Source organism: Anomaloglossus baeobatrachus, chromosome 4 (assembly GCF_048569485.1).
Source record: "Anomaloglossus baeobatrachus isolate aAnoBae1 chromosome 4, aAnoBae1.hap1, whole genome shotgun sequence".
NCBI classification, from domain to species: domain Eukaryota; kingdom Metazoa; phylum Chordata; class Amphibia; order Anura; family Aromobatidae; genus Anomaloglossus; species Anomaloglossus baeobatrachus.
Window position 1 is genome coordinate 225,158,224 of NC_134356.1, and position 16,347 is coordinate 225,174,570.

Below are 16,347 nucleotides of genomic sequence, written 5' to 3' on the forward strand. Positions count from 1 at the left end.
TGTATCACATGTCAGGTCAACCCCATAAGCAATTGTATTACTTAAACCTACTATTCCCAGTATGCCTTCAACAATCATAATGAGATGCTGAGAGTTGTTATCAGTCATTATCATACTGCGGATCATACAGGAACCACAGTACTGATGAGACATAGTCATAAATAAATATTTACATCAAGTAACAAATAGGTGACATCTTCTATGATTGAAGTTGTTCTCTTTCTTTTCTTCTCCATCTTGTCCAGATGCCATGATGACTTTTTTCCACACTTTGTTTCTGTGACTTCCCTCTACTCCTGTCTTCTGCACATGTTAACACGATGCCCTTAAAAATAACAATGTTATTATAATACTACTGAATAAAAATACCTGTCTTATCCTGCACCCCTGAAGAATAATTGTCCCTCACTGTGCTCCTTGCACAATATATGAAAATGACACTGTCTTTCTTATGGTATTTGCCTTAGGCCTCTGCCACACTCACGTGAATTTCACGCACGTGCCGAGAGACACGTATTTTCGCTGCGTGTTGCGTGCAGGTAAGTACGTGTCTCTGGTACGTGCGTGACACGTGTGTTCTACGTGTGCTATCCGCGATAGCACACGTAGAATCAGTAATTATTATACTCACCTGGTCCTTCCTGCTGCCGCGCTGCTGTCCGTGGTGCTGATCCTCGGTCTCCAGCCCTCCCGTCTCCCCGCTGCTGCTGCTGCCAGGCAGTGAAGTGAATATTCTATGAGATTAATGAGCGGCGGTCGGCAGCAAGAGGCAGCAGCGGCAGAGACAGGAGGGCTGGAGAAGGTGAGTAAATGTTTTGTTTTTTTTTCACTGACATGTGTGTTTTCTCCGGCGCGTGTCACACGGGACCGCATCCACACTACCCCCGTGTGGTACGGGTGCGGGCCGTGTAACACCCGTGCTGCCGGAGAAAACACTGACATGTCAGCGCTTTGAAAATCGCACACACGTACAAACGCACACGGACACACGTTCCGTGTGGTTTTACGTGTGTGTGCCTGCTACAATAGGGTAGCATTGGTTAAAGTGTCTCCGTGCCGCCGGTACGTGTAAAAAATGACAAACACGTGCCGGAGGCACGGATGTGTGGCGCAGGCCTTACACATTTTCCTCTCCTTTTCATACTGGGCTTCATCTTCACATAGTCCACCCCCTCTATATGGCTCCAGCGCTGTCATTAGGAATTTCAGGGACCCATACTGGCAACATTTTAGGGCCTCCTTAAGACTTTGCCAAGGCTGCACCCCAGGTCCACCTTTACCCCTCAAACCTTCCACAGTCCCGCCACCACACTTGGAAAAACTTATATATACACACAGTTATGGGGAAAAGTGTAAGCATCCTTGAAGTTGTTCCAAAAAATGAAGTATTTCCTTCAGAAAATTAATAATACATCCTTTCACTGCCCCTCTCCATAATACAACCTCTATACTTCCCCTCTCCATACTGCACCGTCTACACTGCCCCTCTTCGTAATACACACTCTATATCGACCCTCTCCATAATATTTCTCCCACACTGCCCCTATGTATAGTATCTCTCCCACACACACTGCCTCTCTGCATAATATCCCCCCTCACCGCCCCTCTCCATAACACACCTTCTACACTGCCTCTTTCCATAATACACCCTCTACACCACCCCTCTCCTTAATACACCTTCTACACCACCTCTCTCCATAATACACCCTCTACACCGCCTCTTTCCATAATACACCCTCTTTACCACCACAATCCATATTACAACTTCTAAACTGCCTCTTTCCATAATATCTGTATAATATCCTCCAGGTATATATGTCCCTTTCCTGGTATATATGTACCCATCCTGGGCCCTTCCTCATATGTATGTCCCCCTACTGGTAAATATGTCCCCCTTCTTGGCCCATCCTGGTATACATGTCCCCATCCTGGTTTATTTGTCCCCTTCCTAATAAATATGTTCTCCTCCTGGTACATATTTTCATTTCCTGGGCCACTCCAAGTATATATGTCCCCATCCTGGTTTATATGTCCTATCATGGGCCCTTCCTGATATGTATGTTCCCCTCCTAGTATATATATATCCCCCTCCTGAGCACATTCTGGTATATATGTCCCCATCCTGGTTTATTTGTCCCCTTCCTAGCATATATGTCCTCCTCCTGGTATATATGCCCCCTTCCTGGGCCACACCTAGTACATATGTCCCCATACTGGTTTATATGTCTCATCCAGGGCCCTTCCTGATATGTATGTCCCCCTCCTGGTATATAGGTCCCCCTCATGAGCACATTTTGGTATATATGAACCCATCCTGGTTCATTTGTCCCCTTCCTAGCATATATGTCCTCCTCCTACTACATATGTCCCCATCCTGGTTTATATGTCTCATCCTGGGCTCTTCCTGATATGTATGTCCCCCTTCTGGTATATATGTCCCCCTCCTGGGCAGATTCTGGTATATATGTACCCATCCTGGTTTTGTCCTCCTCCTGGTATATATGTCCTCTTCCTGGGCTCCCCCTGGTATATTTGTCTGCCGCAGAAATAAAAAAAAACCCACACTTTACCTACCCTCTATGACTCCCACGTTGCGAGGCATCCTCTCTGAGCCCCGATGCATTTTAGCTGCATGTGCACCCTCCGACAAACATCCAGCTGAAGCAAGGCAGGTACTGGGGTTGGCAGAACCCCCCACCAACCCCGGCAAGCATCCAACTCCTCCGTTCAGCTCAAAGTGCGCTTACCTGTCCCCGCCGGCTGCCACGTCCTCACCACCTCCGCAGCTCTACTGCAGTGTGATGAGGTTTCAGAGTGATGACCTCACTACGCTGCTGCACATTGGACCACCGGATGACGCGATGGCCCCCTTATCTGCTCCACTTGCCTTCAGCACATGGCTAATTTGGTTGCAATGCCCCTTCGCATGCAAATTTGCCATGTGTATTGGCCGAATCGACATGGCTGGGTCCCTTGGCTGCAGCTGTAACTGGGGCCTGGTGAAGAAGGGGCCCTGCCTGACCAAAGGCTTGACAAAGCTAAGTATTTACCCTGGGCCACCCTCTTCACCTCAGCCCATACACCAGTCATGGTTGTCAAGCCCTGATGGCGGTTCTGTATGGCTCAGTGTCTACTGGGCCCCCTCCTCACATTCCCTGTCCTTGGCATACTGCCTCCTCCTTACTATACCCTCACAATGTGTCCCCCCTATACCGACCATTCTTCATACTGTGCCCCATCTCATACTGCCCCACCAGAGGACACTGTCTCCTCCCTGTTGCATGCTCACAGTGACCCCCCCATGCTGCTCCTTCTTTATACTGACTCCACACTGCCAAGTCTCTATACTGTGCCCCTAATACTTTTCCCCTCAATACTGTCCCCTCACACTTTTCTCCCACCATACATTTCTCCCCCATACTGTCTCCTCACACGTCTCCCTCACTCACTATACTGTCTCCCACTCACCATATTGTCTCCTCACACACTTCCCTCCTGCTCTCCATAATGTCTCTTCATACATTTTTCTTTATCCTGCTCAACATATATATTTCTCACATACAGTGCCTTGCAAAAGTATTCGGCTCCCTTGATTTTTTCAACCTTTTCCCATATTTCAGGCTTCAAACATAAAGATAAAAATTTTAATGTTATGGTGAAGAATCAACAAGTGGGACACAATTGTGAAGTTGAACAAAATGTATTGCTTATTTTAAACTTTTAAAAAATAAATAAATAAATAACTGAAAAGTGGGGCATGCAATATTATTTGTCCCCTTTAAGTTAATACTTTGCACTGCCACCTTTTGCTGCGATTACAGCTGCAAATCGCTTGGGGTATGTCTCTATCAGTTTTGCACATCGAGAGGCTGAAATTCTTACCCATTCTTCCTTTGCAAATAGCTCGAGCTGAGTGAGGTTGGATGGAGAGCATTTGTGAACAGCAGTTTTTAGCTCTGTCTACAGATTCTCGATTGGATTCAGGTCTGGACTTTGAATTGGTCATTCTAACACCTGGATACGATTATTTGTGAACCATTCCATTGTAGATTTTGCTTTATGTTTCAGATTGTCTTGTTGAAAGACAAATCTCCGCCCCAGTCTCACGTCTTTTGTAGACTCCAACAGGTTTTCTTCAAGAATGGTCTGGTATTTGGCTCCATCCATCTTCCCATCAATTTTAACCATCTTCCCTGTCCTTGCTGAAGAAAACCTGGCCCAAACCATGATGCTGCCACCACCATGTTTCACAGTGGGGCTGGTGTGTTCAGGGTGATGAGCTGTGTTGCTTTTACGCCAAACATATCGTTGGACATTGTGCCCAAATAGTTTGATTTGTTTCATCTGACCAAAGCACCTTCTTCCACATGTTTGGTGTGTCTCCCAGGTGTCTTGTGAGAAACCTTAAACAACACTTTTTATGGATATCTTTGAGAAATGGCTTTCTCCTTGCCACTCTTCCATAAAGGATAGATTTGTGCAGTGTACGACTGATTGTTGTCCTATGGATAGACTCTCCCACCTCAGCTGTAGATTTCTGCAGTTCATCCAGAGTGATCATGGGCCTCTTGGCTGCATCTCTGATCAGTCTCCTTGTTTGAGATGAAAGTTTGGCTGGAAGGCCGGGTCTTGGTAGATTTGCAGTGGTATGATACTCCTTCCATTTCAATATGATCGCTTTCACAGTGCTCCTTGGGATGTTTAAAGTTTTGAAAATCTTTTCGTAACCAAATCCGGCTTTAAACATCTCCACAAGAGTATCACGGACCTTTCTGTTGTGTTCCTTGGTCTTCATGATGCTATCTGCGCTTTAAACAGAACAGAGACTATCACAGAGCAGATGCATTTATATGGAGACTTTATTAGACACAGGTGGCTTATATTTATCATCATCAGTCATTTAGGACAACATTGGATCATTCAGAGATCCTCAATGTGTCGCGGGCGGAGGAGGGGACGCTGCGCTCTCCCACTGCTCGGGTCCGGCTGCCGCTGCTCTGCGGCTGCTGCTGCTCGGTGGCTCGAGCGATGGGCCGGATCCCGGGGACTCGAGCGGCGCTCCTCGCCCGTGAGTGAAAAGGGGTGGTTTGGTTTTGGGGATATTGTCCGTGACGCCACCCACGGCTGTGGTGATTGTGTGGACACCACCGCTGCTCTGGACGGGGATCCCGGGAGCGGTGACAGGGAGCAGCTTTGTTGTTATTTCTCCCCTCCGTGGGTAGGAGGTTGGTTGTCCCGGGGCCCGGTGATGGGGTAGGAGTGGATGGCAGGCGGGTTGCGGGGCCTGGTGAGGTGCAGGGTCGCAGGGGCAGCGCTGTGCCGCACGGCACAGAGGTACTCACTCAGCCCAATGATGATGACACAGTTCATGGTAAAACAAGCGGCTGGATGGACGGGTCCCTCGGACGGCTGAGGTGTTGTTGTTCCCTGCAGGTTAGTGATGACTGTCTCTCCCTGCACCTATGTTCTATGTTGATTCTGATGGGTTCCCACCGGTAACCCGCTCCCCGACCTGGATATGGGCTGGGGGAGCCCCTTTTGCCCGCAGGCGCTGGCCCTGGGAAACGGTTGCCCTTGGCGGTGGCGGTGTCTCCCCTTCACGGTTGGACGGTTGCCTTCTGTCGGGACTTGACTGTTTGGAAACCCGGAGGTCCCCTTCACTAACGAATTCGGCAACTTCACGGCGACTCCTAGTCTTACCGGGGTCCGAAAAGCCCCTGCCAATGGTGCTGGCTTCTCCTTGTGTACCGGTCCGGTACCGCCGGGGCACCGCCCGTCCACGGTCCTTACGGCAAACTCCGATAGGCCACTCCTGCAGACGGTCACCACCGTCTGCCAACCTTGCTGCTCCGTCCGGGCCACACACCCGGACCAACTTCAGGCTCTTTAGCTGTCACTTTACTCTTTCCACTTTCACTACTCAACTGCTCTCTTTCCTCTCCAAACTCTATCTCTCCACTTCACCTCCTTCCACTAACTCCTCCAAAACTAGACTCCTCACTCCTTTACTTCCCTAGCTTAACTGCCTGTTTTCCCTCCTCCAGGACTGTGAACTCCTTGGTGGGTGGAGACCAACCGCCTGGCTCCACCCCCTGGTGTGGACATCAGCCAATGGAGGAAGGCAACAAGGGTTTTGTGTATGACCTTGATGTGCCTGCAGGGAGTGTGGGGTGTGTAGGTGTTGTGCTCTGTGGCCCCTGGCTTGTCCAGGGCGACACAAATGAACTTCTGGAGTGAGTTTGCTGCACTGAAAGTAAAGGGGACGAATAATATTGCACACCCCACTTTTCAGTTATTTTTTTTTTTTAAAGTTTAAAATAAGCAATACATTTCTTTCAACTTTACAATTGTGTCCCACTTGTTGATTCTTCACCATAAAATTAAAATTTTTATCTTTATGTTTGAAGCCTGAAATGTGGGAAAAGGTTGAAAAATTCAAGGGAGCCAAATACTTCCGCAAGGCACTGTATCCCACAGCTCCCCACCCTATCTCCTCACACATTTTCCTCCCACTACCCATAATGTCTCCTAACACATTCCCACCCCCATTGTCCATACCGCCTATTCACACATTACCCCCTCCTTCTCTGCATAATATCTCCCCTCACATTCCTCCCACCACTCGCCATAGTGTCTACTCCCTTCTGCTCCCCATACTATCTCGTCACCCATTATCCCCCTCTCCATAATGTCTCCTAACACAATATTCCTACAGTTTCAATACTGTCTCGACACATGTTCCCTCATTCTCCCCTTCCCTGCTCCCGAAACGGTTTTCTCTCACTCTCTTTTCTCCACTCCTTATCCTGTTTCTCCACACATTTCCCTCTTCCCATACTGCTGTCTCCTCAAACTTCTCCTCCCCCACACCACCCGATACTGTCCCGTCACAATAAATTTCATTAACTGCATTACAATAAAGCTTAGGCTTCTTCAGTTCCATTGGAGCATTTATCATTCCACAGGACAATGCCTGTGTGACACTGGAGAGTGAGCAGCTGGATTAAAAAACCTGATTATGCTGCTGATGTCTCTTTGACCCATAAATGCCGATGGTCAGGGCTTCAATTTTACTCACACCCGAAAGACTTAAAGCTGGGAGTAGGTATTTCAAATGTTCCTTTAGCCAGCTATGAGCTGATACCCTACTGAGAAATCAGCTGAATTCCACTCTAGTGGGTGGCAGAAAGCCAAATCTCAGACAGCCACAATGGGCTGTCTAACGGCGCCCACCCTGCCGGAAACATCGGGGCCAAATGCTCCTTATGTTTCCCCCTGACTAAAGAGTAACTAATCTTTCAAGTAGATTTTTCATATTTAATAGGCACTTTAATTGTCCGTAGAACGGTGGAGATCTGTGTCCTGTGCACCTCACCAATAACTCAGTAGACCCACGAAAGAGCACAACTTAAGAGACAGGGGTGCTTTGGGACCCCGACTATCTCCAGTTAATTCCAGTGCCTGCTATGAGTGTCCTGAAAGCTAAGTTACTCTTTAGGCTATGTGCGCACGTTGCGTAATTGCATGCAGTTACGCTGCGATCTGCACCGCAGCGTAATTGCATGCGTCTTGCGTCCCCTGCATAATCTATGGAGATTGTGCAGGAGACGTGCGCACGTGTCGTATTAGAACGCAGTGCTTCGGCTGCTGCCCAAAGCGCGCGTTCTAAGAAGTGACATGTCACTTCTTTCGTGCGCTCTGCATGAAGTCCCCTCTCTGTCTATGACCTCCAACACACATCTGTTAAAACCACGTCCGTGTAAAACGGGCCGTTTTTCGGGTCCGTTTTCCGTTTTTTAGGTCCGTTTTTATGGTATGTGTGGCCTGCGTGTGTATCCCGTATGCTAGCCGTATGTGCGTGTGGAATGTCCGTGTGTGTGTGAGTCAAATAACTGACATGTGTGTGTGTTGCCCGTGTGAAATGTTCCGTGTGTGTGTGTGATGCACAATGTCGTTGATACATGTCGGCTGACAGCAGAGTTGCGCGATGAGAATGAACTCGGGTGAACTTCACCCGACTTCATTGTCATGCCGCGGCTCTGTCTGTGTGCCGCGTACTGATTAGCGGACACCCGTGAAGGACTCACCGGTGACCGCTAATCCCCTGAGTGACTGAATTGAGCAGCCCTCTCTCATACTCACCGTTCCCCGATCTCCGGCGCGGTGCTGCACGGCTGTTATAAAAACTCCGGCGGCTTTTACTATTTTGAAAAAGCCGGCCGCTCATTAATCAATCTCGTATTCCCTGCTTTCCCCGCCCACATGCGCCTGTGATTGGTTGCAGTCACACACGCCCACCACGCTGAGTGACAGCTGTGTCAATGCACCCAATCACAGCAGCCGGTGGGAGTGTCTATACGGTGCAGTAAAATAAATAAATAAATAATTTAAAAAACCGCCGTGCGGTCCCCCCCTATTTTAATACCAGCCAGATAAAGCCATACGGCTGCAGGCTGGTATTCTCAGGATGGGGAGCCCCACGTTATGGGGAGCCCCCCAGCCTAACAATATCAGCCAGCAGACGCCCAGAATTGCCGCATACATTATATGCGACAGTTCTGGGACGCAGCAAATAAGGTGAGTAGCGCGATCAGCTGAGCTGTTAGTGAGGTAACCCTTGGCGACCGCTGGATCCAGCGGTGGCCGTGAGTTACGTGACTGACAGCAGCTGATCGCGCTACTCACCTCATTTGTTGCGTGGTGCTGACAGGAGCAGCGGTGTATTCTGCTGCTCCTGTCACCTTCATGCAGCAGAGCTGGATGCGACGCTGGAGGTCCGTGGATTAAGCCGGACATGGAGGGCTTTGTTGGTGTTAATAAATTGGTAATGAGGGAATTTGTCAGTGTTTTTTATTTCTAATAAAGGATTTTTCGGGTGTGTCTGTTTTTTTAACTGTAACTTACAGATTAATCATGGAAGGTATCCGGGGAGATGCCTGACATGATTAATCTAGGATTTAGTGGCAGCTATGGGCTGCCATTAACTCCTTATTACCCCGATTGCCAACGCACCAGGGCAAATCGGGAAGAGCCGGGTACAGTCCCAGAACTGTCGCATATAATAATGTATGCGGCAATTCTGGACGTCTGCTGGCTGATATTGTTAGGCTGGGGGGCTCCCCATAATGTGGGGCTCCCCATCCTGAGAATACCAGCGTGCAGCCGTATGGCTTTATCTGGCTGGTATTAAAATAGGGGGGACCGCACGCCGTTTTTTTAAATTATTTATTTATTTCTCTGCTCCATAGTGACACGCCCACCGGCGGCTGTGATTGGTTGCAGTTAGACAGCTGTCACTCAGCGTGTGGGCGTGTCTCACTGCAACCAATCATATTTGCCGGTGGACGGGGAAAGCAGGGAATACGAGATTGATTAATGAGCGGCCGGCTTTTTCAAAAGAGGAAAAGCCGCCGGACTTTAAAGAACAGCCGTGCAGTGCTGCGCCGGAGATCGGGGAATGGTAAGTATGAGAGCGGGAGGGAACTGACCGATAGACAGCGAGAGGGATAGATAAGACAGAGAGACCGACCGACAGACATAGAGAGAGACCGACCGACCGACGGACTGACGGAGAGAATGAAACAGAAAAAGAAAAAAGACCGACATCACATGAAAAAAGCACAAAACGTACAGGGAGCAAACAGAGATGCGTCCGTGTCACTCGGACGTGCGCACAGACCCATTGAGTTTCATTGGGTCCGTGCTGTGTGTTGCGTGCTGAAAACAGACATGCTTCCGTGCAAAACGGAGACACAAACGTAGCACGCACACGGACCCATGGACCTTAATGAAAAACGCACATGTGTCCTCATACATTAAATAACATTGGTGCACGTTTGGCCGTGTCTCCGGTATATACGGAAACAGACTAAACACGCACGTGTTTCACGGATGTGTGTTTCAGGCCTATGGGAGGGGCTGGGAGGGGTTACATGCAGAGTGCATGGAATCGGCTTTTGTTTCTGCAGTGATTTGAAGCGCACGTGTGCTGTTGAAATCGCTGCAGAAATTTCTGCAGGGCCAGTACGCAACATGCGCACATAGCCTAAAGCATTTTTTTCCTATTACATAGTTGTATTTTGGTAGTTAGTATTAGTAATGTTTTCATATTTATTTTTCTTTCAGGTAAATCCCAACTCTTTTGTGGATTATATGCAGCACAACATGCAAAATTGGGATGAAGATCATCTAAATGACACAATTCATTCTTCTAAAGCCCCACAAAAAATTGGTAAATATAAATGCAAAATGTTGTTGTATTGCAGTGGATCCCACAAGAATATTGCAAATTGTAAAGATATTTAAATAACTAAATTAGAAGAAAAACAACCCAAAATAGAATATGAAGAACTTTCTTATACATATCTGCAAGGTCATGGATAAAAGGGTTTGGAAAATGTGTGGCGCCCCTGACCCGGTCAGGCGTCACTGAGTACTGCACCCATGCTGGGACAGTACTTCCAGGTAATCCTAAGGGCCAGAACGAGATGTGTACGCACAGACACATAGCAGCCAGTTCCCCCACACCAGTAGAAGGGACCCTTGGGCAGTCTCCGGAGGGGGCTGGCTTTCAAATCTTGTCAAGGGGTGAAGCGAAGGGGCTGGGGGCTAGAGTGCAGAGGTTGTCAAGAAAGGAGGGAGAGAACCAGTCTGGTGGTGGTGAGCGGCGGTCGAGAGGCGGATACGCGCGCTCCCACTAGTCAGACCCTGCACGAGGTAGTAACCGTTAGCGGGGGAGAACGGTCACCTGGTGAGAGACTACGGAGTTGCCGGTGACTAGGCACGTACGGGGTACAGGTCCCTAGAGCAGACTCCAGTTTAACGATCTGCTAAACCTGCCGGTGAGGGGAACTACAAGTACCTCACCAACCTCACAGATTCCGAGCCTCAGCAGCAACACAGGGACCCATAAGGGGACAGAGCCTGGAGCCATCTCACTTGGTCCACGCTGCTGGCAAACGGGCCAAACACAGGGGAGAAAAGGCAGTAGCGACTCCCTGGATAGACCCCCATGGTACTCCACGTCAGGGGGTTATCTGAACACAGAGTCCTAGGTAGGCGAGCTAACAGGTTACCCTCAGACTGGCCCAAAGGAACCCTGGTCTTACCTGGTTAATCACAGCAATGCCCGGGTCAGCTCACAATAACATCTGAAGTGAGTAAAAACCAGTTGAAAGACTTTTGGACTCAGCCTGTGTTATTCCGGGACCCGCTACTCTGCTCACCCGAGCCCCTGGGGCCTGCCTCACTCACAGGAGGCTACATCACCTGGCTGCAGACCCCATCAGCCCCAGACGCTCGTAAACCTGCAGCGGTGGTCATCCACATCCCTGACCACAAGCCGTGAGTGGCGTCACGATATATATAAAAACTGACATTACCTGTTTGCCATATTGAACGAGCCCTGTGGCGTCCCTGAACAGGATCGGCATCCCTGGGGCGTCACAAATATCCTTCAGGTTCAGTGTAGAGAGGGTAGGGGCACCAGTAGGCCTTTGCTCTTGGTGATGAAAACAAACATGGCAACACATAGCTGAAAATGGGTCCAGGAATGTGGTGAGTGGTAGGTGATGAGATAACTAGAGGTACCGTATGTCCTCTCTGTCTCTGGCTTCTGTCCACTCAGCAACATGGCTAAGGCTATGTGCCCACGTTGCATTGTGTCCCTGCAGAAATTTTTGCAGCGATTTGAACAGCACATGTGCGCTTCAAATCACTGCAGAAACACTACGTAATAAATGCAGTGAAAAGCCGATTTCATGTGCTCTGGATGCAGCCCCCACCATAGACAGAGCGGGGGCTGCATCCAAAGTGCACAGAATAAGTGACATGTTGCTTTTTAGAATGCAGCGATTTGGCAGCATGCAAATCGCTGCCTTCTAAAACGCAACGTGAGCATGGAATATGTACAATCTTTATAGATTGTGCTGGGGACGCAGGACGCATGCAGTTACGCTGCGGTGCAGAAAGCAGCGTAACTGCATACAATACGCACACATGGGCACAGAGCCTAAGGTAGATGGCACAAGATGCTGTGCTCAGTGATAGATCTGTCAAAGTGATGTCACTGCTACAGCCAAAATACCAAGACTGAAGCAGCAGTGGAGAGCCAGCGCTGGACTCAGGGAGAGCGAGTACAATCTGATTTTGTTACTTTACATGGTAGGCAACTTTTTTTTGTTCCTCTTTTTCAAAGTGGGAAAACCCTTAAACACTATGCTTCATGATAGAAAATTACTTTCTACATTTCCCCTTTTGGAGAAAATTTTGTCTGACCATAGAAAAATCAGGTGTTTGCCAGTGGTTGAGGGAATCACACCAGGGGTCATCTTTGATAACACAACCCTTTTTTAGGCCAGAGTATGCAAAAGATCAGACAATCAGATCGACAATAGAATGAGCCCAATTATTGTAAAGGTAATTAATTTTTGTATAACACCATTATTACACAGGTGTATAAACTGTATTGAGGATGGGGGGTAATAATAAGCAGCCACAAGGCTCCTAAGATTCATATTTATTTCCGATTAGAATGTAGATAATTGCTAACTGCTCGATTGCATATATCATAGTCAAACGCCCCTAAAATCGCAAACTTTAATAAATAAATTATTAAAAACAATACCCCAACATTAAACACAATTACAAGACTAGGTGCACAGAGGAGGGAAAGATACTGACCCTAATAAATCACTTCCTCCTTTGCCCTACCTGACAGCGGAGGTCGGCGCCCTAATAGTCGGTATGGCGCCCCTACTCACTGTTGTCTCTCCGTAGACCACTCTCGAAATTCCTGTCATAGAAAAAGTGCAATGCCTACAAGGTGCAATAATTAACCATAGAAAGTGCACAGTGCTCCAATGCCTAATGTTAATACAGAATATATAGGGTCTAATCCAGAGGTCTTAAACACGCAGCCCGCTGGCCGCATGCGGCCCCTGAGGCTGCTTGTTGCAGCCCGCAGACCCCGTGACGATCGCAACTCTATGCCCGGAGTTGGCAGGACTTTACTGCAATTGAATTCATTTGTAGTGCCATGCAGAGGAGCTGTCTGCGCTATTCCTATGGCTGCTGCCCACCAATCAGATGCAAGGAGGTGATGTCATAGAGCGACATCACTTCCTTGCATCTGATTGGTGGGCAGCAGCCATTGGTATAGCTCAGACAACTCCTCTGCGCGGAACCGCAAATGAATTCAATTGCAGTAAAGTCGTGCCGGAGCCGGCCCCCGGCATAGAGCTTCGATCGTCACAGGCCACAACAAGCAGATAAGGTAAGTGCTCACAATCAGGACCCTCTGTGTCCTGGACGCGGCAGGTCCTGTCCTACGGGGCTTCAAGTCTCCTCCATAGGAGACCGCAGCAGCCCATGCCTGCGATCAGGGTTCGGAGTGCTGCAGTATCCTTACTGTGTTCTCCCTAGGGAGGGCATGCGGCCTCTGAAAGCCACACCGCAGATGCATACAACTACACGGCACAAGGATGGGCACAATATCACAAGGATGAGCACAATACTACAGGGATGAGCACAATACCACAGGGCATAATACTACAGGGCACAAGGATCGAAACAATACCACAAGGATGAGCACAATACTACTGGGTGCAATATCACAGAGCACAAGGATGGCCACAATACTACTGGGCACAATACCACAGGGCACAAGGATGGTCACAATATTACTGGGCACAATACTATTGGGCACAAGGATGGGCACAATACTACAGGGCACAATATTGCTGGGCACAATAACACAGGGATGAGACAATACTACTGGGCACAATACACCAGGGCACAAAGATGGGCACAAGCACGAGCAAAATACTGCTGGGCACAATACCACAAGGATAAGCACAATGCTACTGGGCACGATACTACTGGGCACAAGGATGTGCACAATACTACTGGGCACAATACTACAAGGATGGCCACACTACTACAGGGCACAAGGATGGGCACAATACTACAGGATTGGCATCTTACTACAGGGTACATGGATGGGAGACATTACTACAAGATGTTGGCTAAGATTACTATATGCTGCTGCCAATTGTAAAACAATATTACAAGAAGGTGATAAAATGTAAAAAAAAATTCAAAACAAAGCATGATTTTTTTTGCCATTAAAAATGCTGTTTTATATATAAACTTAACAAAAAAGTGCAAGTTTGTTATAATAAACTAGCAAAATCTGTTAAAAAAAAGTGATCCAAAGTTGTATAGAAAAAAACATGGATTCATTAAAAATGTCACTTTGTCCTGCAAAGAGTGCGGCCCCTCTCAATTTTTTTTTTCTATATGTGGCCCATACACCCGAGTTTCAGACCCCTGGATTAGACCTTATACCTGTCAGTATTAATATTAGGCATTGGAGCACTTTGCACTTTATGTGATTAATTGCACCTTGTAAGCATGGCACTTTTTCTAACACAGGAATTTCTAGGGTGATCTAGGAAGAGACGATGATGATGACGACTGTTAGGGCACCGACCTTTGCTGTCAAGTAGGGCAAAGGAGGAAGTGATTTGTCAGGGTCAGTATCTTTTCCTCCTCTGTGCACCTAGTCTTTTAATTGTGTTTATTGTTGGGGTATTGTTTTTAATAATTTATTTATTGAAGTTTGCGATTTTAGGGGGTTTTGACTATGATAAATGTTTTGACAGCACCCTTACCTATCTTTTTTTGAAATGTAACACTTCTCTATTTCCTTGGAATCACATTTTATCCTTTTTAAGCAGGTAAGAGAAAGCTCCGTCTCTACGAATATCTCCTTGAGGCTTTGTCTGACCCTGACATGATCAACTGTATCCAGTGGGTTGATGAATCAAGTGGTGTCTTCCAATTTATTTCCAAAAACAAAGAGAAACTAGCAGAAGTGTGGGGTAAGAAAAAGGGAAACCGTAAAATCATGACGTATCAGAAAATGGCCAGAGCTTTGCGGAATTATGGCAGAACTGGGGAAATTAGTAAAGTCAGAAGAAAGTTGACATACCAGTTCAGTGAGCTGGTTCTACAGAGACTGTCCCATGGCACGGTGTCAGGAAAGGAAGCTGTGTACTGCCAATATGGCCAGCCGTTCATGGAGTACTGGAGCAGCCATGAGTGCTGGGAAATTAATAAGCATACTTACAACAATTACAACTTCAGCTATCAGTATGCATAAAGAAACATGTCTCCTACAGTTTGTGAGGGCATCGAACTGTAAAAATAACTCAGCTTCTGAAATTTATAAGATGTCAAATGGCGCCATATGTCAAGAAGATATACAATGTAAATAAATTTGTACATAGATCTTGCAGCCTTTTTATTCTTTATGTATACTGCTTACACTGTTTCTTTTAATGGGGCACAGCAACGAAGTCACAATATTGGAGTCATATTGGAAAATGAGTCAATAAACATATTATAAGCATAATAAAAAATGTCAATAGCATTTCACTGGGATAAAGACTAATTTATTAATATTACATTTTGTATTTTTGTGTACAAAAGTGCTGGTTGTAAGAAAACACTGTTGTGGAGATTTTAAAAAGGACCTGTCACCACGCCAAAACCAGACACAGTGCCAGAGATATGGGCCTTTTCATTTTTATGGTCTTCACAGGATAATTAAAAAGAAGAGCCTAAATTATGCCCCATAGAATTCTAAGGCGGGCTTTGCACATTACGACATCACAAGCCGATGCTGCGATGTCGAGCGCGATAGTCCCTGCCCCTGTCGCAGGTACGATATCTTGTGATAGCTGGCGTAGCGAACATTATCGCTACGCCAGCTTCACATGCACTCACCTGCCCTGCGACCATCGCTCTGGCCGGCGACCCGCTTCCTTCCTAAGGGGGCGGGTCGTGCGGCGTCATAGCGACGTCACACAGCAGGCGGCCAATAGCGGCGGAGGGGCGGAGATGAGCAGGATGTAAACATCCCGCCCACCTCCTTCCTTCTCATTGCAACCGGGAGGCAGGTAGGAGATGTTCCTCGCTCCTGCGGCTTTACACAGCGATGTGTGCTGCCGCAGGAACAAGGAACTACATCGTACCTGTCTCTGCACCGGCATTATGGAAATGTCGGAGAATACACCGATGATACGATTACGACGCTTTTGCGCGCGTTAATCGTATCATCTAGGATTTACACACTACGATATCGAAAGTGACGCCGGATGTGCGTCACTTTCGATTTGACACCACCGACATCGCACGTGCGATGTTGCAACGTACAAAGCCATCCTAAGACCACACTTGGAAAGACCATAAACATTAACAGGAAATACAATAGCAGGCCCATATTGCTAGAAGCAATATTGCGTATTTAAAACAATAAATACAAAAATAAATTATATATAAATA

The 16,347-nt window shown here is 47.5% G+C and overlaps 1 protein-coding gene across 2 annotated transcripts in view; it reads left to right on the forward strand.

Annotated features, from left to right (window-relative positions):
* The window catches only part of SPIC (Spi-C transcription factor), a 42,046-nt gene extending 26,660 nt beyond the window's left edge, over positions 1-15,386 (forward strand). Inside the window, exons 5-6 of one of the 2 annotated variants that reach the window (XM_075342392.1) lie at positions 10,126-10,231; positions 14,736-15,386. In XM_075342392.1, the coding sequence (XP_075198507.1) occupies positions 10,126-10,231; positions 14,736-15,163 (534 nt within the window). In that variant the 3' untranslated portion in view covers positions 15,164-15,386. The remainder of the gene's footprint in view (positions 1-10,125; positions 10,232-14,735) is intronic. The other variant, XM_075342394.1, reaches the window with a different exon arrangement.
* Positions 15,387-16,347: the final 961 nt, after the last annotated feature.